Raw genomic sequence first — 22,254 nt, forward strand, 5'->3', positions numbered from 1 at the left:
TTCAGCACTTTTCCACCTTCCTTCTCCGTCACGCCTTTGTCCTTCTTACCTCATACGCCAAGCATATCGAAATGACTTCATAACCTATTTTCGGCAACATCTCAATATACTAAAGTACTATCATGCATGTGATCAATATTGATTCCCAAAAAGAAGTGATGCTAAATTAACGGACCGCTAAGACGGACCGTATATCCCGGGGCCTGTGTGGGGGTACCACAAAGGGTTGAAGAGTGGAGGTTGACCATTCGAGAGTTCTTTTTCCTCTTCTTAGCAGATGCGTATCGAGGGGGTCTTATACAATCGATATATAAGGAAGTAATCTTTGTTCCTCACTTTTTGATAACCATGTATACTAGCATATAGAAAACATACTAAGATTTTGAATCCATTTGAAAAAAATGCTCTCTATCAAACTCATCACTTTACTCGCTCCTTTGACTGTACTAGGGGCATATACACCTCAAAGTCGATCATCAGATTTAGTTGTACGAGATAACGGTCAAACATGTACAGTACAATCAGGAGGATCAAATTCAACTGATGATTCACCATCTTTTAGAGATGCCGCAAAACAATGCGCAAATGGAGGTACTTTAGTTTTCAAACAAGGTGTAGATTAGTAAGTTCTGACTTCTTAGTCACTCGAAAACTGCGAAGAAAGAGAATATAGACTGATGAACCATATGAACTTCTGTTGTTTGCTAGCTACTTCAATACTCCTGTCAATGCAACATTGAACAATGTAAATATCCAATTAAATGGAAATATCCATTTACCACAAAATATTACCTATGTTCAAGGTATTGGTAGGTCACAAACTATCTCCACAAGGTTATCTATAAAATACTAGCCGTTTGACATATGCTAAAACATGAGCATTCCCATATTAATAGTCAACGGATCTACTGGTGGAAATGTATGGTGGATAAATCTGACTGGTGATCACCTAAACTTTACTGGATCAACCAATCTATCAACTGGATGGATTTATGGTATGTATGTTTTGATTAATAACCGTCGACCCCTTTAAGATATACTAACCTCCCGTTTTTTTACCACCCCTGTAAAAAGGTCACGGACAACAATGGTGGGATGCCAATCCAAAGAACGGTTCAGGTATAGCTTCAAGACCTCATTTATGGAGATTTAACGTTACAAATAGTTACCTCAAAAATATCAAAATTAGAAAACCTATTGCTTGGTAAGTATATATAATTGAATAACAGCTTGTTTTTGAAGAAGAATCACGCTGATTTCTTACCGTAAATGATTATTATACCATAGGGTAACAACTTTGAATGGTAATAACATTGATGTCCAAAATGTTTTCGTTGATGCTGCTACTACACCAAATGGTGGTTTCCCATTCAATACGTAAGTGATGATCGATAGGCAATCATCATTGAATATATTACATATACATGCCAACCTCACATCAAATGATTCATAGCGATGGATTCGATGTAGCCGCTAAAAATGTCAAGATTAGCGATTTCGCAATTTGTAAGCCAATACTCCTCAGCTTTCACACTGTGTACTTAGCTAACTATCGTTGCTGTAATCCCTGTAGACAACGGTGATGATGCTGTAACAATCAATAACGGTGGTGAAAATGTCACTGTAACCAATGGTCTTATCGCTGGTCCAGGTTGTCACGGTACAAGTATTGGAAGTTTAGGTCAAGCACAAGGCGTATATCAAACTGTTAGAAATAGTAAGCTAGACTCATTGTAAAATTCTGGTGTGAAGATCACATTGCTCATTCACTCATAATTTTCAGTTTGGTTCGACAACATTAAAGTACATGGTTGTGTTTATGGTTCAAGAATTAAAACTTATCTTGGTGGTCAAGGTATTGTAAGTGAACGATTACGGGAGATACTTCATCCCATACTCTACGAGAGTATTATCGTATGCGAAAGTAAAATCATGTGATCACTGACTTTCTGATTTTATGTATGCTATATATAATCGGCGAGCAGGTTCAAAACGTAACTTTCTCAAATTATGATGTATCAAATACTACTTTCCCAATCTACTTGACTCAAAACTACTTTAATCAAGGTAGTAGTCAAACTCAAAATGGTGCTGGTGTACAAGATGGTGGTAATTATGGTGGTAGAGTTGATAATTCTTCAGTTATTATTGAAAATATCACTTATAAAAACTGGAAAGGTGATATTAATACGTAAGTATACAAATTGCAATTGGCGTTGAGTTCCAGCATATAAGCTGAATTCAATCCATCTTTTAGCTATCACCCAGGAGACGGATCATGTGTTACCAGTCCTGTAAGTTCTACTGGTTATTGGAAAGTGGATACGACTTCTCACTAATATCATTCAATTATCTTTTATTTAGTGTTGGTATGATGTTCCAGGATCAGATGGAACCCAAGCTATAGTTATCGGATGTTCAAATTCTACAACTTGTAAAGATTTCCGATTCCAAAATATTCAAGTTATTCCACAAGTAAGTTGTTTAGTATCTGTAATGGTTGATTTCCCACACTAATTATCTATTTTATGGTTCGTAGTCATATGCTCAAACTCAAATCAATTGTACCAACCTTGATTCAGCAAGTAACCCTAATCTCGGTTTAGTTTGTACCAATGGTACTCTTATTACCAAATAAGGCAGTCTTTTCCCGCCGAGGATTAGTAAGGGAAATCGTAGACTGGCGTGACAGGTGTAAAATGGAAGTAAGCAGGAATATAAATATTTACAGTATAATATAAATAATCGAAATCAGTTATAATTAAGGCAAATAGACGATTAAATACAGTATCAGTATGAGTTACATCCAGTAAATTATGTTTAAATGTATATTTCGATGCCATCTACAGGTACAATCAATATACACAATCACACACACACTTGTCACCGTTTTAGGGTAAGGTACCATCAAAATACACATCGACCATCATTCTTTGAAACTGATATACAACATACAAACACTGTAATTTTCATCTACGGCCATAGAAGGTATAAAACACCGCCTCTCGTCTGCTCGGCGCAGTTAAGTTGCCTATCGCTCGGTTAGTACCAAGGTGGGGGACCACTTGGGAATCCCGGGTGCTGTAGTTTTTATTAGTTGTTGATTTTTTGCTGGAGATTTCCTGGGAGGATGAGTTCCTAGAGAGGGCGTGAAGGGCGTGAATAGTCCAATAGCATGTATAAGGTGAAGGAATATCAGACTCTTCGATTTCGAACTTTCCAAATATTAGGGTGCCCTCGAAAGAATTACATCTGCATGCAGAGTGAATCGCATGTACCGTCCTCGAACTGCTTCAAAAATGCAGGTTTATTGAATTGTCTCACTATAAAGGAAGTTCACTCGAGTCATATGATTGTTATTATTGACATATCGTATAGTGGAAAGGTATAAAATCATGCTACATCTAGAATAAAGTAAAATAAAAGTCCATATCTTATGCGTTATTGATATTCTTAAAAAATTTGATTGGTTTTGGTTTGCTTCCCTTCACTTCTCTCGAAACTTGGCGAACGACAAATCAAAGAGATATTTCTATGCGAAAACACCAATCATACCAGCTACGAATAACAGGATACCGGAAGGTACTGAAACTAGTTCACCAGCTGAAGAAGCACCAGATGAAGCGGCAGCGGACTAATCAGGTTGGAAAATAACTATTAGTACTGGTCAAGAATTATGTTATAGTGTATGATGTTTTACTTGAAAGAGGAGAAGGGGAAAATCACAGAAGGTAAACTGTAAACACTTACAGCGGATGTAGCTGCAGAAGTTTGAGATCCTGATGCAGCAGTAGTGGTTGATCCACCTGTTGGAGAAGCTGTTGTAGCGTCGGTAGTAGTGAGTGAAGCTGTAGAAGTTGGTGAGACGGTACTGTGAGAATTGTGTGGAGTCAGCTTTCTCTCCCAGCGCAAATCCATTGACAAGGTATAATGGCATATTTCATAGATAAGATAAGACTTGAGAGAGTAGTAGAGCATAGGCCAGAACGGTCTATGAAAGAAGAAAAAATGATATGGAGTATATGTGTATATGTGTATAACGAGTGATTGTGGTTGAAATTGGAATTGAGATATAGCTACTCACGATTGACCTTGTTTAATTTCAAATTGATTACTTTGAGCTAAAATACCATTACTATTATCATTACTTAAAAAAGAAATTTGATATCCTTGACCAGGTGAGAAATCTTTTGTTCTTGTATAAATAAAAGATTTATCTGAAGTTTGAACATTTTTTTGAATTACTTCTTTTGCTGATGATCCAGGTTGTGAAATGTAAATTGAGAAATTTCCTGGATCAGTTGATACTGACTAATGATTTACATTTTACATTACCAATGATCGATTAAAATCTGATCAGTACATGTATATTACACAATCGTGAGAACGCGTGAAAAAAAAACTCACATCCCATGTAATTAAATTTGAACCTGAAGTTTCCCATCCACTTGAATTTGATGGATTTGTAATTTGAATAGCTTGAGCGGCTACAGCGAAAAGAGCGAAAGTTGTAAAAGCTTTGACGAACATGTTGAATATTTTATTTGTATTGGAGAGCCGTAAGTGAGTTATAATTCGATACAGTGTCAAATGGGATGACTAGAATCAAGTGTAGATAAATATATGGTCGAAGAGAAAGGAAGAAAGGAAGTCTTGTGAAATTCAATTGATTTGTTTATATATGTGAAAAATCATGTTGACGTTTTTCACTCATATTCTGTAACAACTGCCTTAAGCCTCCGACGTGTACAACAAATCTATCCCGACCCTTGCGTTCCTTTTCAACGGACCCTTAACATGTTTATGCTCAAGTAGTCTGTCAGTCAGTCACTTTAAAGCTATGCTCTGTGTATGCCAATTCAGATATACAAACATTCATATATCGGCTGAAGTTGTATCAGACTTCATTAGTTGACATGCATAGCAATGTCATCCAGTCGCTTGGTAGTATCTCGGATGAATGGATAAATGGCTTAGAAAAGGTTGAAAAGCAATACAAGGGATACAACAGAGTACCTTTTTGCACTGCCTTTGAAATCTCGGTATTAGGCGATGCCTCGTTCTTATTATGGTACTGCAAGGACCAAGGTAATTCACTCTTCATTCTCCATAATCTATCTATCTTTTTGATCGGAAAAGAAGCAGAGCTGTGAGTCACTCATGTAGCTTGCTAAGATCCGCGACCATCTCCTCCCATGAACGAAAACAGTGAACACAACGATCTGTTTTGAAATAGAAAGATCATCCCATAAACAATAAACAAAAACAAACGCGCTTTGAATTTCTTTGTTTTTATCGGGAGTGATTCAATCTCACGTGGTCAAATTACTCAAAGAGGTAATCATGGAAGCTTTTGTATTTATTAGTGTTACGCCCTACACCCTACACGGCATTACGGCCCAGAGGCTGTTTTAGCTTTAATATACGAGATGGGAGATGGGAGATGGGAATTAGAAAAAAGACTGTAGCTGTCATTTTTCATCTAATTCTTTGCATTCAATATTACATCCATCATTGATATCACATAACATATCATACTAAACATACCATTGCAATATAGCACATCGAAGTCATTATCGACAACACTCAATAAAGTATCAAATAGCATAGCAGACGCTCAAATCAAGATGAAGCTCTTAGCGCTTCTATTAGCTTTCCTTCCGTTTGGTGAGTTTAGTCAGGTTTACGCGTCATACCCAGTCAACATCGATCATTATATCATCGATTACTTGAGGACTCGATGTATCTTTTTATATGCAGATGCAATATACAAAGAAAGGATTTCAATACTGATCACAACTTGATCACCTTTTGTTTCTTTTTAGCATTCTCATTATCAACGATTTATTGGCCAGTATCAAATCCATCTGCAACCGATCCATGGGTAATTGGAAACAAGAATTTAGTTGCATGGAAAACCGGTGGTGGTACAGGTATTGAATCATTTGATATTCAATTACATAATTCAAATAGATCTATAATGGTTGGTTTTTTACCTATAGCATTAAGAGTACCAATGGAAAAATTACCAGGTAAAAAATATTATGGTGGTGAAATTGAAGTTGATTTAGTTCAAGGTTTACCAACTGGTGATGGTTTCTTCTTGATCTTCATGAATACTTATCATGGTGAAGTTTATGCTAAAGTGAGTATATTCAAAATTGATCACGATAACCCAACGACTTATTGTTTTATACCTTTGTCTGAATGGGTGACTTCAATTCCGAATTTCGTCATGTTCCAACAGAACAAAAAAAGACGAATTAATGATATTTGCAAGCATTTGAGCAGGCTGACTGAAACCATTTTTTGTATCTTTACTTTAGTCACCTAAATTCACAATTTACGAAACTCAACCTTCAAATTACACTGCTCCTGGTAAGTCTCAAAATCCCTATTAGCGTCACGGCATATCTGTTTTGAAATAGTATATCTCTATACAGTCGTCTCGAATACTCAGGCTCACTGGACCATCTTTTTGCCAAGATGAAATGATATATCGTTACGACTGAAAATGAATCGCTAATTCTCATTCTTTCATTTACAGATCTCCCTACAGCTACAGTCACGGCAACTCTTACAACTGTACCTAATCCAACACAAGACTGGGCTAAAACACTTAATGGTATTGATCCTGATGCTACAGCTTCAGCTAAGAATATCGCTGGTAACGCAGGAAGTGGTACATAAGTTGCGTATATGTGGATCAATCTATCATGTGAATAGATATCTTGATGGATCAGATGGAATAACCTGTAGGTATTTTAGGATAAGGGTGTTCCATTGATCGATATGCTGAATAAATCGAAGATTGAAATGGGTAGATTAAAGCGGAATGATTGTTTTAGGAGATGTTACGGACACTTTACGTTTTTACCACTCTTTATGTTTTTCTTCTTATAGATGACATGCTTCTGTATACCTTTTCTTGTGATGAAATGCTATAACTTTCTACTTACTTTCGCTGCATTATAACATCAACGGATTGTGGAAGTCTTGATAGGGTGCACATCCAATAGCTTGAGAAGCAAATCAAACTACTGCCGACAATATAACAGGGAAGAGGACATGGTTATATGTTATGGGTGGGGAACCTGATTATGTAAGCATTTGACAACGATATATCAACTCCGGTTATTACGGCGTCGTGTAGTAACCGCACTAGTTGACTGCTCCCCTTGATACTTGTGTTTTGAGCGTTTATATATATTTGACTACATATGGGATATCTGCTTCTTTCAATTATAATCTATCTATGCATTCTTCTCAGATTGTAGATCTGATTTTCAGCATTCTTCCTATACATATATACCATAGGAGCGTATAGAATGGATATCAACACATTGTTCGACGTGAAAGGAAAGGTAAGCGTTCTAAATCAGGAATACCAATATTCAACATAGTTCTGAACGTTGAGTAAATCAAATAGGTTGTCCTCGTAACAGGAGGTGGTAGAGGTGTGGGAGAGATGGTAAGTATTCTTTGGTTTAATCTGGCTGTATACTAAGCTATACATGTATATTTGATATTGATAACTTAACTTGACATACAATCAATCAGATCGCAGCAGGATTTACAGCGAATGGAGCCAAGGTATATATATCTTCGAGAGATATTAAAGTTTGTGAATCAACAGCATCAAGATTAACTAAACAAGGTCCAGGTGAATGTATAGCTATACCAGCAGATTTATCAAAATATGATGAATGTGTTAGATTAGCATCAGAATTAGAGAAAAGGGAGAAAGGTAGGTCTGCATTATCAACAGAGTTAAAAACAGATCAATAATTCGTTCATTGATTAGATTACTGACTGATTTATTATACCCTTTTCTTGTGTATAGTGCTTCATGTACTGGTAAGTTAAATGAAATCCACCTGCTCTTTTAATCTTTCCATGAATTAATCAGCTTACGACATAGTGAAATTCAACCAAACAGGTAAATAATTCAGGTGCAACGTGGGGAGAAGAATTATCAAAATATCCAGATACAGCATTTACAAAATTAATGAATTTAAATGTACAAAGAGTATTTACATTAACACAAAAATTAATTCCATTGATAAGTAAATCGAAAGATGAAGGATTTGCAGGAAGGATAATTAACGTGAGTAAAAATGATGCACCGTATACTGTAGCATTGTATCATTGAATTGCCAAATGATTCAATCTTCTATTCTTCCTTTACGCTTTCTGTCTCGCAATCTTGTTTTGGGCAATCATAAACAAGCTAATTCTTTCTCGACGTATATATCTAATAGATTGGATCAATTAATGGTGTAAATCCACCTGGTATTGAAACTTATGCATATTCAGCATCAAAAGCAGCATTACATCAGTGAGTATTAGGCTCTCCTAGTCTGTGTATTTTTTTCCCTTAAGATTTCATGAGTGGATATATAGCTTATAATTGACAATATATCATCATAATCATCATCATCACTTTATCCCCTCTTTTTTGTTTTTCCCTCTTTACTAGATTATCAAAACATTTATCTACAAGATTAGGACCAGAAATTACTGTCAATACATTAGCTTTAGGTCCATTTAGAAGTAAAATGATGAAATTCACTTTAGATAATTTTGAAGATGTGTTAGCAGATGGTTTACCAATGAAAAAAATAGGTTCACCTGAAGATGTAGCTAGTGCTTGTTTATGGTTATCTGGTAAAGGTGGTCAATGGGTAACTGGGTAAGTTTTGAATCAATCATTACTAATAAATTAAAAATAATATTTAGATTAACTTCGGAGGATTCATAATTAAAAAAAAATTTTAATTTATAATTACTGATTCATGTTTAATTGCTAATTTTGCTTTTCTACAGAACCGTCGTTCCAATAGATGGTGGATCATTAGTAGCTACTCAAGCTAAATTGTAGACAGTTTTAAGAAAACGTCTTTCTGTATATGTCATCATTTGTATTTGTGTATAGGCAAAGCCTTTTATGAGGGAGTCAATGCATCATTTTCATCTTCATTACATATTTATAAAGTATATACAACAAGTGACTAATCAGTGAAAGGTAGAAAGGCGAGAAATGTGAAAAGACGATAAACGATGCAAGGTAAATGATTTTTTGGTTTAAAAGCATGACAAAAAACGAGTTTAGAAGGTTGTTTAAAGGTGAACGGCTACATACAAATAAAATTGAAACCGGAAAATTTGAAAAATATCTGATCAAACAAGATAGATGTTTACTATAAATGTTCTTTTGAACGATTACGAAGTATTCCTAAAGATGAAGTTGATTGTTGGATCATTCTTTCGATTGAACCTCCTCTTGATTTTGATCTGGAGAGCTATATTAAAATTGAATTAAAAAAGAGGAGGCATTAGCCATGTAAATTGTGATTCAATATACATGGATTGATTAATTGACTTACCTCATCTGATGAATGATGATTGTTGTCATTATTACCATGTTTATGATGATGTGATTTACCCAGTTTATGTAAAAAACCTTTTAAACCTTTTTCTTTTTCTTTTGGTTTACCTTTATCATCTTCGACATCTGAATCTTCATCTACATCTGATCGTAATATTGGAGTCGATTTTATTGATGAATGACTACTATTTCCATTCCCATGACCATTTATTGAGTGACTCGTTGGAGGTGGAGATGAGGAAGTAGTAAAATTTGAGTCTAATGTATCTCTTTTATATACGATTGGACTTGTTGAAGGTGATAATAACATTGTTGATTTAGGTGAAGTACTTAAAGTATTGTTATTATTATTGTTTTCATCTAATTTTGATTTTGACGTTGATAATGAGGAATTTATATTATCGTCTTTTTCACCAGTTGAAGTCGAGAGTGAAGAAGGAGTATTGACATGAGTTGATGCTGCAGTAATATGTTTCAATGGTGAAGGTAAATTACTTCCAACAACTTTTGTGGTTCTATCAGTCAAATTTCTAATTGCTTTTCTACCTTTTAACAAAGAAGTGTTGAATAAGATCTGTGGAATCAAATCACCCAATTGTGAAAAGACTGCTGAGATTAGATCCTTTTTAACTTGTTCAAAAATTTCTTCAGCAACCCATAATTTCTCTGTATAAACGAAATCGGGCGCTTTATAACTTAAATTTTGAATATCAGGTAATGAGAATGCTCCATGTTTTCTTGTATCGTCTCTCTGTTTGATATGACAGTATATCAATTAGCTATCTCATGTCGATTAAATTCGTAGCAAGTAGTTGAAACAAACTTACAGTATAACTCAAAGTTAGATTCATCTTATGGAAACTGAATTTACCAAATTGTTTATATCTTGAAGCTCTTTCTTCCATTTCTTCAGCATCACCATTATGATTGAACGACGTGGGATCATTTTGATCATATGTTGATATTGGCGTTGTATCTATTGAAACTTGTGATTTTGTTCTTGACAAAGGATTTTTGGACGTTAGAGAGGAAGATACAGATAAATCATCTGTTGATACAGAAGCGGAAGCATTGCTATTTTTACCATTACCATTATTGATGAAACTTCTTGCAGTATTTTCTCTTTTAAAGTTAGGCATTTTACTATTTTCCCTTTTGAAAGTTGGCATGGTCGTTGAAGGATTTTTACTCTTAGCGTTTTCAGCTGCAAGTGTAGCTTGAGCTTGTTGTAAAGTTTTGGCTTGCTCTCGTCTTCTCTTGATTCTGTCTGAGAAGATATAATCTGCAATTTGATGTCCGGATCTTTCTTCAATACAGAATTTGACATTGGCCAATTCGAAGTCTACTTCGGGGAAAAGCGCAATTCCTCCAATCGGTAGATGACTGCTCCAATATACTTTGGCAAATGGTGGTTTCTAATAGTTTATGCATTGAATTAGCTTGTTTGTTCTTCATAATACTGTACAAGCGAACCACTTACCGTTTTTTTCTTTGAATGTGCATAATCTTGACTGACGATCAATCCATCGTATTTAGCATCGGGAGCTAAATTAACTATTCCAACATCACCTAGAACCACCGCACAATCTGTTGATCCATTTTTATTATTACTATAAGAGCATAAAGCAGATTTCATTCCTACCTGAGCTAATGGAGTACAAGAATCCTCCTTGAGCATTTTCCAAGAGACAGCTCTTAGTTTGACATCTAATCGTAAAGCGTTTTTGAGGAATGCTCTAGCGTCATCTTTAGCTAAAGTATTGGCAATTAAAGCATTTATTGTATAAAGGTGTTCGTAGCCTTCTGCTAAATCAGCACGTATTCTGAATAATTCATCTTTACCTGCTTCTTCTAATCTCTCCAAATTAGTTTCATATCCTCTCTGTAATTCCATTAAATTCCTCATACCCTGTTGTATTTGGTGAATATCGAAAAGTAATCGGTTTGTATCACGATCGGCAGTATCAAATTGTCGACTGAAATCTTTGATAGCTTGAGTTCGGTGAGCATGATCAGGATCAGAATATACAAGCAAGTCGGTGATAATGGTGTATAGAGCATCGTAATGTTTTGAAGTAGCAGAAAGTTCAATTTGAGGGGTAGTGATGGTCATCAAGTCCTTCAAAATGAACCGTTAGCCATGTATAACAACGCAAAATATTACAAATACACCTACCTGATGAATTCTGAGATGTTCTATCTTCTCATTATTCTCATTAACGGTATTTGGCCAATGAAGTGATCGGGGGATTCTAATTCGGTTAAATTGGTCATATGAGCCTGAAATGTTGGTTCTTTGAAGGATTCGATCATAATCTGTTGCTACTGATTTCGCATCAAGGAAAATTTCAAGAGGTACAAAGTCTAGTGCACGGGTTGAACCTGATCGTTCTCTGTTCAGGGCTTCAGAGGTAGGATAGAAAGCTTGAACCTCTTTCAGTAAAGCGTAACTCCTGAAAATCGTTATCAGCTCTATCTTCTTCTGGGGATCATTTAGGTAACTTGCCTTGTAAGAACGTCCGAAGTAACACTATCATCAGTTTCAGGATCTTCAACCACATATCTCTTGATCGAAGCTTCATCCACAGCAAGTAAAACAATAGCTTCATCTGTAGCATTACTTCTGAGTGCTATTTGAGGTTTAAATATTGAGATTTGAAGTTTTGGTTTTAGCGTACATTCTGGTGGAAGCCCAGTTGAAGCAGTTATGCTGGCAGCTCGATCATTGTTGATATCCGTAAATCGGAAAACGTTATCGAGGGAACTTTGATCATCTACAAGAAGCGATTGAGCTAATTTGTCAACTAATTCTCGAGCGACATTATTGTTTTTGGGCGCATCATCATTTGTAAAGTTCGCTATTGTCCGTTTTCTTCGTCTGGTAAATTGCTCTCGATACGTCCGTAGGGATCTATAGGGTAGGAGAATTTAGCTAACTGCTTGCTACCAAGACAAGACACTTACACATGGGAGACATGGTATTCCTCCTTTCTTCTATCGCTGACTGAATAAACATATTGCCATAACAATGGTCTACTATCATCATTGTAGAATATTCTTGGTGAATGAACTTCTATCGTATCCTGGAAAGGTCTTTCTGGAGATATACGTCTACCTGATTCATCATATCGATCTGGATTATTCCGTTCCAAATCAAATAGTTGTTTTCTCAAAAGTCTAATTGCATTTTGGGTAACAGCTGAATCATTCTACATACAAATCAAGCTATCAGCCAAAAAACCTATGGATCAAGATTAATGTGTAAGGGAAGAGGACTTACTTTAAGCTCATCGTTATTTGGTGAAGGATAATTCTGTAATCTAAATTCCAATTCATTTATTCTAGTTTGCGTAATTCTCTTATCGACTTGAGTTTTAGTTTCAGCTTCATCTAAATAACAATGATGTGTTTTTTCAAAACCAAATTTACTACTTTCAGCAGATTCTTTCGCTTTATTATTATGTCGATTTGAATTTTCATTTAAATCAATTTGATTCACTCTTCTACAGAAATAAACATGTGGACAATCACCAAAATCAACAATTTCAACTTGTGGATCTTCATCTAAAGGTTTTCTATCCGCATCTATATAATCTGTCAAATCGAAATACTTTTTAACTTCTGCAGGTAACTCTGATGCACGACATAAATTTTCAGTTTTTTGTGGATCAAGTTTGACTCTTTCAACGAAATGTGCTCTAATACCTTTGATAGTTAAATCATCTGCTACTACATCAGCAGCATAAAGTGGTCTATGCGTTGTCACTCTTTCAGTGCCGAGTCCCGGATGTTGCTCCTTTTTCTCTTGAAGTCGTTGATGCGCATCGAATAGTACTCGGCCAGCTCGTACTTTAATGCCAAGGGATTCTGATTTACCTTGAGCCCATAACTCCTTGGTAACTTGAGGATAAACATGTGAGATATAGAGCGGTTTCAAATCGAAACGATATTTGAGAGTTGCAAGTGGTTTACTCTCTCCTTTGGATTTCCTTCTATTCCCTATAAACAGACTGCCTGGTTGACCGCCTTTAGTAGGTCCTTCTCTAGTAGGTAACCATGTGACGTGGTTGAACAGCTTCCACCATCTGAGAAAATGGTGCATTGCCTTTGGTGTACAGTGTAGACTATTGACTCTAGCAGGGTCTTCTGCTTCAGGTCGAATATCGGCTATATTTTTGGTAGGAGCGATAACGGAGACGGAGAAATGGGTGTAATCACTTCTGAATCCTTCGTAGGAATCAAAAGGCTACAAGCAATCCAGGTCAGCTTAAATTTGGCATACAAACACAGTGGTTTCGGAATTGGGGAAATGAGCTTACTCGTCCAAGTTGTTTCTCTAGCTTTTTGATAGCTTCAGGAGATCTCAAAATAACTTTTTGATGAGGTATAAAATCGAATGATCTACATTTCCTATCTAAATGATTTTCTGTGTCCCCACAACCACCTCTACAGTCCCATGGTTTACATGTTCTTTCTCGTCCAAATCCAAAACCAACTTTTGTACCGTTAACGAATTTTGCACAAGGTTTAGTATATCTTCTATTTATTAACGATGTTTCCGATTCATCGTGATCATGGTTGTGATATCCAGGTGTACCAGGTGTATCATCTGAACGAGTAGGCGATCCAGTAGCAGCACTATCGTTCATTGCTGTTAAATCAGGTATAGCAACTAATAGATTGTCCGCTACGATCTGTAAAGCTTCATGATCTTCATTAGGCTGGTTGATCAAGAATTTGGTATTTCCTTTCCAAGCAAGGGCGAAACCTGCTCCAAGACCTGTTACCTGATATGGATCAAAAGTACCTATAAACATTGTCAGCTTATACACTCGACTCATGTTGCATCTAGAAGATAGCTTACCTTTCAAGTGAAGATGTACGGGTCCTTCAAACTCCACTATAGGTTTCAAATGACAGATTAATCGCATTTTATCGAAAGCCCCTACTTTCGGACTTGGATCTCTTGGTGGATGACTAAGAGTTTCGATCACCTTTACGAAATCTTGACAAGCAAATTGGTACGACATTCCCCAAGTGAATTCTGTTGTTTTCTTTGAATTTATCTTAAATCTAGGTTCACCATACATCTTGACCGGCATAATGGTTTTAGCTATATTGAATGATAATCCAGGATATTGTGAACCACCGCAACCTTCAGGTAAAATTTCAACTGGTACATATGCAGTTGAATCATCATTTGCGAATTCTTCAGCTATGATGAAATTAGTTGTCATTTGGAAGGCTGGTAATTCCTCTTTAAATGAAGTAGGTTGTATACGTAGTAGTGGTAATGGATAATCTCGTAAACTGATTTTGGCTTCCGACATGGTCCAATTGATTTTAAGAGGAACCATCAAGGCAAATTGTGTACTTTTGTCGAATGGCGAAGATACTTGACCCATATAATGGATGATTTGATCTCGATCAAAACCAGGATCATATACAGTGAAATTTACATTATTGAAGGTAGCTCGGAAAAGAGGCGCAGTTTGACTTGAAGGGACAATGTTAATTGGTAACTTGATATTCGGTCCACAACCATGAATCGGTTTGAGGGTGGCAGCTTCTCGTCTTCTCTGCTCATGTTTGGCAGCTCGCATACGTTTGATCCAATTACTGGCGAGATACATATCTAGTCTTTCTCTTGCATTCTCAACATCCACGGTTGCATTTTTGGTAAGTTTAGGTTCAGGTCTAGAATCGTTGGCGGGAAGACTATCTTCAGATGAAGAATTGGAACTACTCATTAGAGCGATCTTCTTGGCGAAAGCATCTTCCAGTACATTCCTCTTAGCTTGTTCTAAGAATCCAGCTCGCCAGATCAAGTTGAGATTGGTATCTGCTGCATCATCTTTAGCTTCAAGGGACAAGTATCCCACTTGTAATCGTATCGTAGGTACATGTTTGGGTTGTTCGGGTGCTGATCTATGACGCGTGATGAATTCACTGGATTTGAAGAAGTTTTGTAAAACCAGCTTGAGAGCTTTGATCGTTACGTTGATGTCTAGAATCAGACTATTCATAAGGAATCGATTAGGGACCCTGATTCTTATAGCCTCGATTGTTGGATTGATAATTAAGGGTGATCCAGGATCGGATATAATGACAGACAGTTTCTTGATACGACCGAGTTCTTCCCAATCACCAATATGAGTGGGACTAGGAACAAATGCTAAAGCTTGGTCGGCACTGACTGATATACCTCTAGTAGGTGGTTTGGTGAAAGAAATGCCTGATGAATAGAAGTAAAGCTGTTCCTTGAGTGGAAAAGCAATATGAGCTGTGAGATTTGGTATGACAGCTCCGATACTTAGATTGATCGGCTGCTTAGTGTCGCTGGTAGTAACCTTTGGTCGTTTCCAGGCACTGAGCAGCTTTTTAACAGTAAGAACAGAATGTAGATTTGAATAGAGGTGCGAGTAATTACTGAGTAAACTGACATTGTCCAATCTACTCGTGATTTTGAATTCGGTATCGGAGGAAGCTGTGACCTGTTGGATGGTAAGGTGTACACGCGAGTTTTTAACTCTAAGCCATGGTTTTTGAGCTTGATCGGTATCGGAAACTTCGATAGGGGGTACATTGTAATCGAGTTTTGGTATATAATCCTCAAGAGGGGGTAGTGGAAGATTATCTTTCTGATCTTGATTCCATTCGCGTATCTCTCGATCTCTAACAGCTTTGAGACGGGCCCATTGTCGTAGAGTTCCCCGATGACATTCATCGGCGACAGGTTTTCGCCAAGGGATAGATTTCAACACTAGCTTTTGTCTGGTTCCACCTCTTGAATCAAATTTCTCTCCGTTGTAGATGGGTTGGAGAATGAAATCTTCTACCACGAGCGATGTCAATGCTGCTGTACCTCCCTCGGATCGATATTTGTTCGAGAAAGCAAGAGCTTGAACAGTGATATCCTCGGGGAGTTGCAGTTTAGCTCTGAGCGGTGCAGTAAGTCGATGTCGCCAAGGAATTGCTTGAGCATAGTGCTTGTAAAGAGCATATTCAAAGACGGCAGACGTTCGTACCCACGTCCCTCGGACTGGTGATCCAGTTGAACCTTTCAAGTCAGGGTTGATATCCTCGTGACCAAGGAATAGATTGATCGTACCAAGTGAGAATCTAGCGGATACACCGGAGGGTAATTTACTCAACGGACTGGTGCTATTGATTGACGAAGCTGGAGATTTAGGAGGTAGACCTTCTTGATGAGCTTGACCCATTGCGATAAGAGCTTCAAGTACATCTGTCTTCCATAAGTCTATGTATATTCCTTCATCTATACCTAAATCCACACTAGATGACAAGGAGGACCAATCGAAAGAAGCAGATTCAAGTAAACCTCTAGTATCGGTATGTATCTGTCGACCGAAAACATCTCCGGCTGTGGTACCGTGAACCCTCCCGACGGTAGCAAGATCCGTAAATTTGTCGTCGGACAATTTGATCTGAACTCTAAGAGGTTCAACGTTGATTTGTGCATCACCTTTTAAAGACAAGGTATAATCGTCTTGTAGAGTAGCCATAGGTCTACTTGACAGTCTCTTGACATTGGCAGGGAGTTCCGCGGATGGTAGCGCGAGATTCAAATCTTGTTTGTTTTGTCGATTTGTACGTATTTTCTCCTCATCTTCGAAAGCGTTGCGCATCACTGTTTTATCTCTTCTTCGTCCAGTCAAATCGGAGAAGGTGGTGAAGCAACCAAAATGCATACCATCTGAATCGAATGTGACGGCTGTTGTGTTTTCCGAAAGTCGATCAGCAAGATGAGCTGACATATGACCTATATCAAGGACCATACGAAGTCGCGGTGGAAGAGCTGGCTGTGATTTCTCCTGAACTTTATCGACAGCTTTCTTAGCTTTTTCTTTTGGATGTGTTAATTTCCAAGCAGCCGATAGTTCATGAAGGAGCTGAAGATCTATCGCAGTGTTGATAGATCCAATATCACTTCTAACAACTATCAAGGCGAGATTTGGATCCGAAGAGAATAGGAGTTCTTCCCTTCTCCAGCCAGCTGGTCTCCAGGAAGAGAAACCATCTAATGTTCCATTCTGTATCACAAATAGCTGACTTTTCTCTTCAGACTTTTCGTAAGGAGCGACACAATCGAGATTGACGCTTTCCCAGGTGAACTCAAAACCAATACCACGTATCTTGGACTCAGGGGCGGGATTCGTACCAAAGGCATTTCTAGCTCTTTCATTATTGGATGAGTCCGCTGCGATAAGCTTGAGGTCTAATTCTGTAAAGTCGATGGATACAGCGTATTTATCTTTCGCTGAGGGGAGATGTTCGTAAAGATTGGGGAAAGATTTATTTCGCTCATCAGATTTGGCGGGAGACGTGAGATGGTGGATGAAGGTGAGTTTGTGTAAATGCACGTTGACCGACTGAATTGCGCGAAGTACGGTCTATATATGTCATTAGTAAGCAATTCGTCACACTGAGCTTAACTCACTCTTGACCATCCACGAGAGCTCCACTGAGAATTTCGATAGACTTTCGCTCCTTCCACCGGCGCACTAGCTTGTTTCGTTTTGCTCTTCACCGTTTCTAGAAGTTCTTGAATAGCTTCGATGTTACTTGTTATGACCCCGGCTTCTAACTGTCCATCAAGAGTATCTTCGCCCCATAAGCCCTTCTTAGGTCCAAAGCCGAGACCAAGAGATGCTTTTGTACGGCCACTGATACCAAAAAGCGTTTCGTAAGTTGCAGTTGAGATTGACGGTACATTATTGGTGGTTGAATTTCGAAGCAGGGTTTTGAAGGAACGGACGGAAGCCGAAGTGGACGACGCCTGAGGTTTCGATTGGGATTTGAGGTTCAGTTTCTGCTGAACAAGACGAATATTGACTGCATGCGCTGTTCCTACGATTGAACCGCACAATCTACCGGTGACCCTGTTCCAAGCATGGGCAGCGGTAGCGCTTGTACTGCTACTAATGACGGATGCCCTTCTACGAGCAACGGCAAAACGAGAATTGGATCTCTCATGTCGACTAGGTGTGGACGAAGGTGATGCAACTGAATCCGGAATAGTCAACGATCCAAATACAGGTGACATAGGAGGAGATGTAGCTGGTGAAAGGTTTGGTGACCAAGGTGGTGAAGTAGGAGGAGAAAAAGCTGATCTACCTCTTTCAGCAGGTGAAAAGCATAACGGGTTCTGTCGCATGATTTCTGTATAGCCAGGCTGGGGTGAAGGTCCAGGTGAACATGTCTGAGCTGCGAATTCTGCATCAACCACACCGTTGAAATTGATCATAGTCCCAAGACTAATTTCATCAACGATTAATTCGACATTATCGAAATCTTCCAGTACGATACGACAATTTTTGAGTTCGATGGAGACCAGTCGAGCGAAACCAGGAACATAGTGAATGAGCACCTGGATGGTATAGATGAGATTCTTGACAAGCCAACCATCTGATTTATAGGCTAATCGGATATAAGGATAGATTTTGGTACGAAAGCAGGGGTATAGCCACGAAATTGGTCCTCGTACAATTGAAGGAAGAGAAGCGAAAGTCTATATAAACGCAACTTTAGCTTAGCCTTAGTGTCATGGAGTCCGGTTGAGCTTACATTGGACTTTTTCTTGACTTCGGGTACTCGCTTCACACCTTTTCTGACTTTTACAGTAATATCCTCTACTCGGTAGACTAGATATCCGACTCCGTCACTTTTCATTCCACCCCATCTCCAAGCACCATTTTCAGCTCGAACTGATAACTGGGTGGATCCTTCTCTTTTCCATTCTAATCCTCTAAATGCACCGACTAGACTAAATCGGGAAGCGCGAGCTTGAGGAAATTGTCGACGTATGACCCAAGGCCATACGAAGTAGTATTGAGGTATCAAGGTTGGCACAATGAGGTAGAAGAACCATTTTATACTAAAGCGAACGATTCTATAACTGATTGAGATGATAGGACCAAATATTCGAAATATCAACCATAGATCACGAGTCCATATCAGACCGAGGAGGATCAACGTTGATATTATAAAGGTTCGTGAATAGGTGTATTCAGATAACATGTTGTAGTTGAATTTAGATAACGCTGAGCCCCTTAGGGCATAAGCGGGGATGAGTTGTATGTTTGAGGGAGTCTAATGATACAAGTCGTATTGTAGAAATCCAAGATATCTGTGTTGAATAGTAAATGTGAGCAAGAGAACCAGTAATCGCAGCAAATTATAACAGGTAGAAAAGGAGGTATGAAAATGGAAATAAAAGATGAATAATGGAGTAAAGAAGAGAGAAGGAAGCGGCAAAGATAATAAGAGTATATGCGTTCTACATTGTAGCTCATACGAGACCATTTCCGGTAACCTTGTCTAATAAGTGCGTAGTGAAACGCGAACGCGTGGATGGAGATAATACGGACTGACCTACGTAGATTAGATAAGAGATAGTCAAGATTCGAGAGTCATACCGCTTGTTATATCCAAAGCAGACGGATAGTCATAGTCATAGTCAAAGGTATTTTGATAATTTCGTTCAACCTTATCGTATTCTCCCTCCACTTTGATGTTCGGTATTCGGTAGGTCCGTAGCTCCTGATTTTTTGAAACAATAAGTCGGGTAAGAAGTGGGAATGTTATGATAAGAGATACTGATACAGTTTTTGTGTTTGGGTATATGTATAGGTGATTGCGATCAAAGAGGAAGAAAGCAGAGCTGGAAAGAGAAAAAGCTAAGGTGAGAAAGTAATGTTCAGACCAAAATAAAATGAACCAGTACTAGTCACCTACCGGGCCATAGATAAAGAGAGACGTCACCTTGTTATTAGTAACAATTAGGTAATACACACTCGTATCACGTGATTTATCTGCTCAATACAATCTTTTGTAATTCCCCATACCGCAGGATCTCAGTTGATTTTGTAATTTCATTACGAACTCATGTCAATCCTTCCAGAAATTTTGATCCCGTCTAAGAGTTAAAAAGACGTTGTGAAACGGTAAGATTAACGAGAAGAACCAAATTAAATGTTAAAAGCCTTGACAAGTACAGTATAAGTAATAAATACCATTATCTGAGATCGCATACAAGATAAATTGCCAACATTCCACGCCAACGTACTCGAAAAAAAGAAGAGTGTTTCAAGAAATCATCAAGAAAGTGATATTCCCAAGACTCGTAAATTGAGCTAATCTTCGCGGGAAACCTATTTCCCAAGCTGAACGAACTGGACGTATAATCGATCCTCTTTTGACTCTTTCAACACTATCATTGTGAGTTTGAATATAGCCTTGTTATCAATACTCTAGCTCAGATACATACTTCAAGCAAATGACTGTCCTATATGGATATCCTTAAGCTAATTTATGATATTAAATTACAGTTCACTCAATACAAAATGCCTCGATATATACCAACTTCAACTTTACCTTCATCATTAATACCTCATATACGTCAATTGAAAATATCACCAATAATCAAACCGTTAAGTCAATTACCTACACCATCAGATATATTAGCTGTAAACCCAAATAAACCAAATAATCTGAGAGTACAAGAATGGATTGATGGTAGAGGTAGATGGAATGGTATTTCCCAAAGAGAAAGATTAGGTGGTAAGAAATCTGTTAATTTTGGTGTTGAAAGACAAGGTAGGAAATGGGGTGGTTTGAAATGGGCTTTAAGAGAACGATAAAAATCATTATTTCACGAACAAGTCAAATATCCTTATTATCTATTTGTCAATCTAGATGAATTAAGCAATAATTCAAGATTATTTATCAAGGATACCCTCTTAAATCGCATACAGTCTCAGATTCGCCCATTCATAGTCGATAAAGTTCAGATCATTATCAGATCAAGTTGTTATCTTTGGTTATACATGCATTATTTCTGTTACATATATATTACATTATCTATGTTTTCTGTTATTCTTATGATGAGCTACCAGTCTATTGATCACCAAAGATAGCTTTTCCACGTCTTGATGGAATCATGAATCCCATTCTAGCATCTTGATCATCAATGCTCCTGTAATTTTATGTTTACATGAGCTTAGAATCACAATGATATTATATGAGGGTGTCAGGGGCGATAGAATTATACTCACCTCTTGGCTAATTCTCCTCTATATGTGACATCTTCCAAGGTATCTGAAGCTAAAGTTATCCCGGGAATGAATAATGCTAATGACACTATGGCTTCTATTATGATCTACAAGCGATGATATCATTAGTTCTATGTAGAGAGATAGTTTAGAAAGTATTGTCAACTTACTGAAATCGGCAGCGTGGTGGATGGTCTTGATAAGGCTTTCAATGTGGACAAGTCTATATGAAGAGACTAAATCAGTACCAGATCCATGTTTATTCCTCTGACTCCTGTTGTCTGATTGACGTACGTTCATATGTTGAGAAAGCAGCTATAGAAATCCTGTTAGCTATATAATTTAAGCGTTTCTCAGCTAAAGCTCAACATACCATGTACTAAAGCCAGCACAGCTACCACTACCAAAGCTTGACCTAAAATTTTTGACATACTGCACCACGTTCTTTCACGCAGACCACAGAAATGTTCGCAGAATCTTCCTTTGCCAATCTGCTCTTCGTTGAGGCAAGCACGAATGTATTATCAGACTCTTAACATCATTTGATGTAATTGTCCTCACTCTGGTTATACCTTTTGAGCTTGTAGCTTGAATGGTGTTGACGGAATCAAAACAGCACTCTCTGCTCTTCTCGGTCTTCGCCGTCGGTCATTGACCTTACGACTACTACGTCAGCTTCTATCTGCGAAGTAAGATTAAGCAAAAACAAAATATTCGAAACGACGCGTAATAATTCAATGTTCTTGATGACTAAAATAACTATTCTTCAATCTTGTTTCAGCATTTAACGTA

The 22,254-nt window shown here is 37.7% G+C and overlaps 7 protein-coding genes and 1 non-coding gene across 8 annotated transcripts; 5 read left to right on the forward strand and 3 right to left on the reverse strand.

Moving 5' to 3' along the window:
- Positions 1 to 401: 401 nt before the first annotated feature.
- L201_003746 (uncharacterized protein) lies at positions 402 to 2,638 on the forward strand (the record flags this gene model as incomplete). Its single annotated transcript, XM_066219498.1, has 12 exons — positions 402 to 622; positions 709 to 809; positions 897 to 995; positions 1,075 to 1,204; positions 1,288 to 1,377; positions 1,454 to 1,506; positions 1,574 to 1,717; positions 1,784 to 1,860; positions 1,986 to 2,191; positions 2,258 to 2,294; positions 2,365 to 2,475; positions 2,540 to 2,638. 12 exons carry the CDS (start codon positions 402 to 404, stop codon positions 2,636 to 2,638), a joined length of 1,368 nt encoding a protein of 455 aa, XP_066075595.1.
- Positions 2,639 to 2,974: 336 nt separating this feature from the next.
- L201_003747 lies at positions 2,975 to 3,089 on the forward strand. Its single transcript, XR_010725553.1, has one exon. It is a non-coding gene; the product is annotated as a 5S ribosomal RNA (ribosomal RNA).
- Positions 3,090 to 3,532: 443 nt separating this feature from the next.
- Positions 3,533 to 4,530, reverse strand: L201_003748 (uncharacterized protein; the record flags this gene model as incomplete). The annotated part of the gene is made up of 4 exons (XM_066219499.1): positions 3,533 to 3,634; positions 3,751 to 3,871; positions 4,085 to 4,311; positions 4,408 to 4,530. 4 exons carry the CDS (start codon positions 4,528 to 4,530, stop codon positions 3,533 to 3,535), a joined length of 573 nt encoding a protein of 190 aa, XP_066075596.1.
- A 1,097-nt stretch (positions 4,531 to 5,627) lies between these two features.
- Positions 5,628 to 6,690, forward strand: L201_003749 (uncharacterized protein; the record flags this gene model as incomplete). The annotated part of the gene is made up of 4 exons (XM_066219500.1): positions 5,628 to 5,667; positions 5,826 to 6,145; positions 6,327 to 6,378; positions 6,548 to 6,690. 4 exons carry the CDS (start codon positions 5,628 to 5,630, stop codon positions 6,688 to 6,690), a joined length of 555 nt encoding a protein of 184 aa, XP_066075597.1.
- A 638-nt stretch (positions 6,691 to 7,328) lies between these two features.
- L201_003750 (uncharacterized protein) lies at positions 7,329 to 8,881 on the forward strand (the record flags this gene model as incomplete). The annotated part of the gene is made up of 8 exons (XM_066219501.1): positions 7,329 to 7,364; positions 7,430 to 7,471; positions 7,561 to 7,747; positions 7,844 to 7,857; positions 7,940 to 8,107; positions 8,262 to 8,338; positions 8,480 to 8,692; positions 8,827 to 8,881. The coding sequence occupies 8 exons, from the start codon at positions 7,329 to 7,331 to the stop codon at positions 8,879 to 8,881; spliced, it is 792 nt and encodes a 263-aa protein (XP_066075598.1).
- A 319-nt stretch (positions 8,882 to 9,200) lies between these two features.
- On the reverse strand, positions 9,201 to 19,429 carry L201_003751 (uncharacterized protein; the record flags this gene model as incomplete). The annotated part of the gene is made up of 12 exons (XM_066219502.1): positions 9,201 to 9,302; positions 9,387 to 10,139; positions 10,216 to 10,803; positions 10,869 to 11,507; positions 11,565 to 11,841; positions 11,895 to 12,299; positions 12,353 to 12,597; positions 12,669 to 13,634; positions 13,708 to 14,195; positions 14,253 to 17,802; positions 17,850 to 18,920; positions 18,977 to 19,429. 12 exons carry the CDS (start codon positions 19,427 to 19,429, stop codon positions 9,201 to 9,203), a joined length of 9,537 nt encoding a protein of 3,178 aa, XP_066075599.1.
- Positions 19,430 to 20,754: 1,325 nt separating this feature from the next.
- Positions 20,755 to 21,051, forward strand: L201_003752 (uncharacterized protein; the record flags this gene model as incomplete). Its single annotated transcript, XM_066219503.1, has 1 exon — positions 20,755 to 21,051. One exon carries the CDS (start codon positions 20,755 to 20,757, stop codon positions 21,049 to 21,051), a length of 297 nt encoding a protein of 98 aa, XP_066075600.1.
- A 256-nt stretch (positions 21,052 to 21,307) lies between these two features.
- Positions 21,308 to 21,893, reverse strand: L201_003753 (uncharacterized protein; the record flags this gene model as incomplete). Its single annotated transcript, XM_066219504.1, has 5 exons — positions 21,308 to 21,386; positions 21,466 to 21,569; positions 21,633 to 21,685; positions 21,757 to 21,777; positions 21,836 to 21,893. The coding sequence occupies 5 exons, from the start codon at positions 21,891 to 21,893 to the stop codon at positions 21,308 to 21,310; spliced, it is 315 nt and encodes a 104-aa protein (XP_066075601.1).
- Between the last annotated feature and the right edge of the window lie 361 nt (positions 21,894 to 22,254).

Source organism: Kwoniella dendrophila, chromosome 4 (genome assembly GCF_036810415.1).
Source record: "Kwoniella dendrophila CBS 6074 chromosome 4, complete sequence".
Classification (NCBI taxonomy): Eukaryota; Fungi; Basidiomycota; class Tremellomycetes; order Tremellales; family Cryptococcaceae; genus Kwoniella; species Kwoniella dendrophila.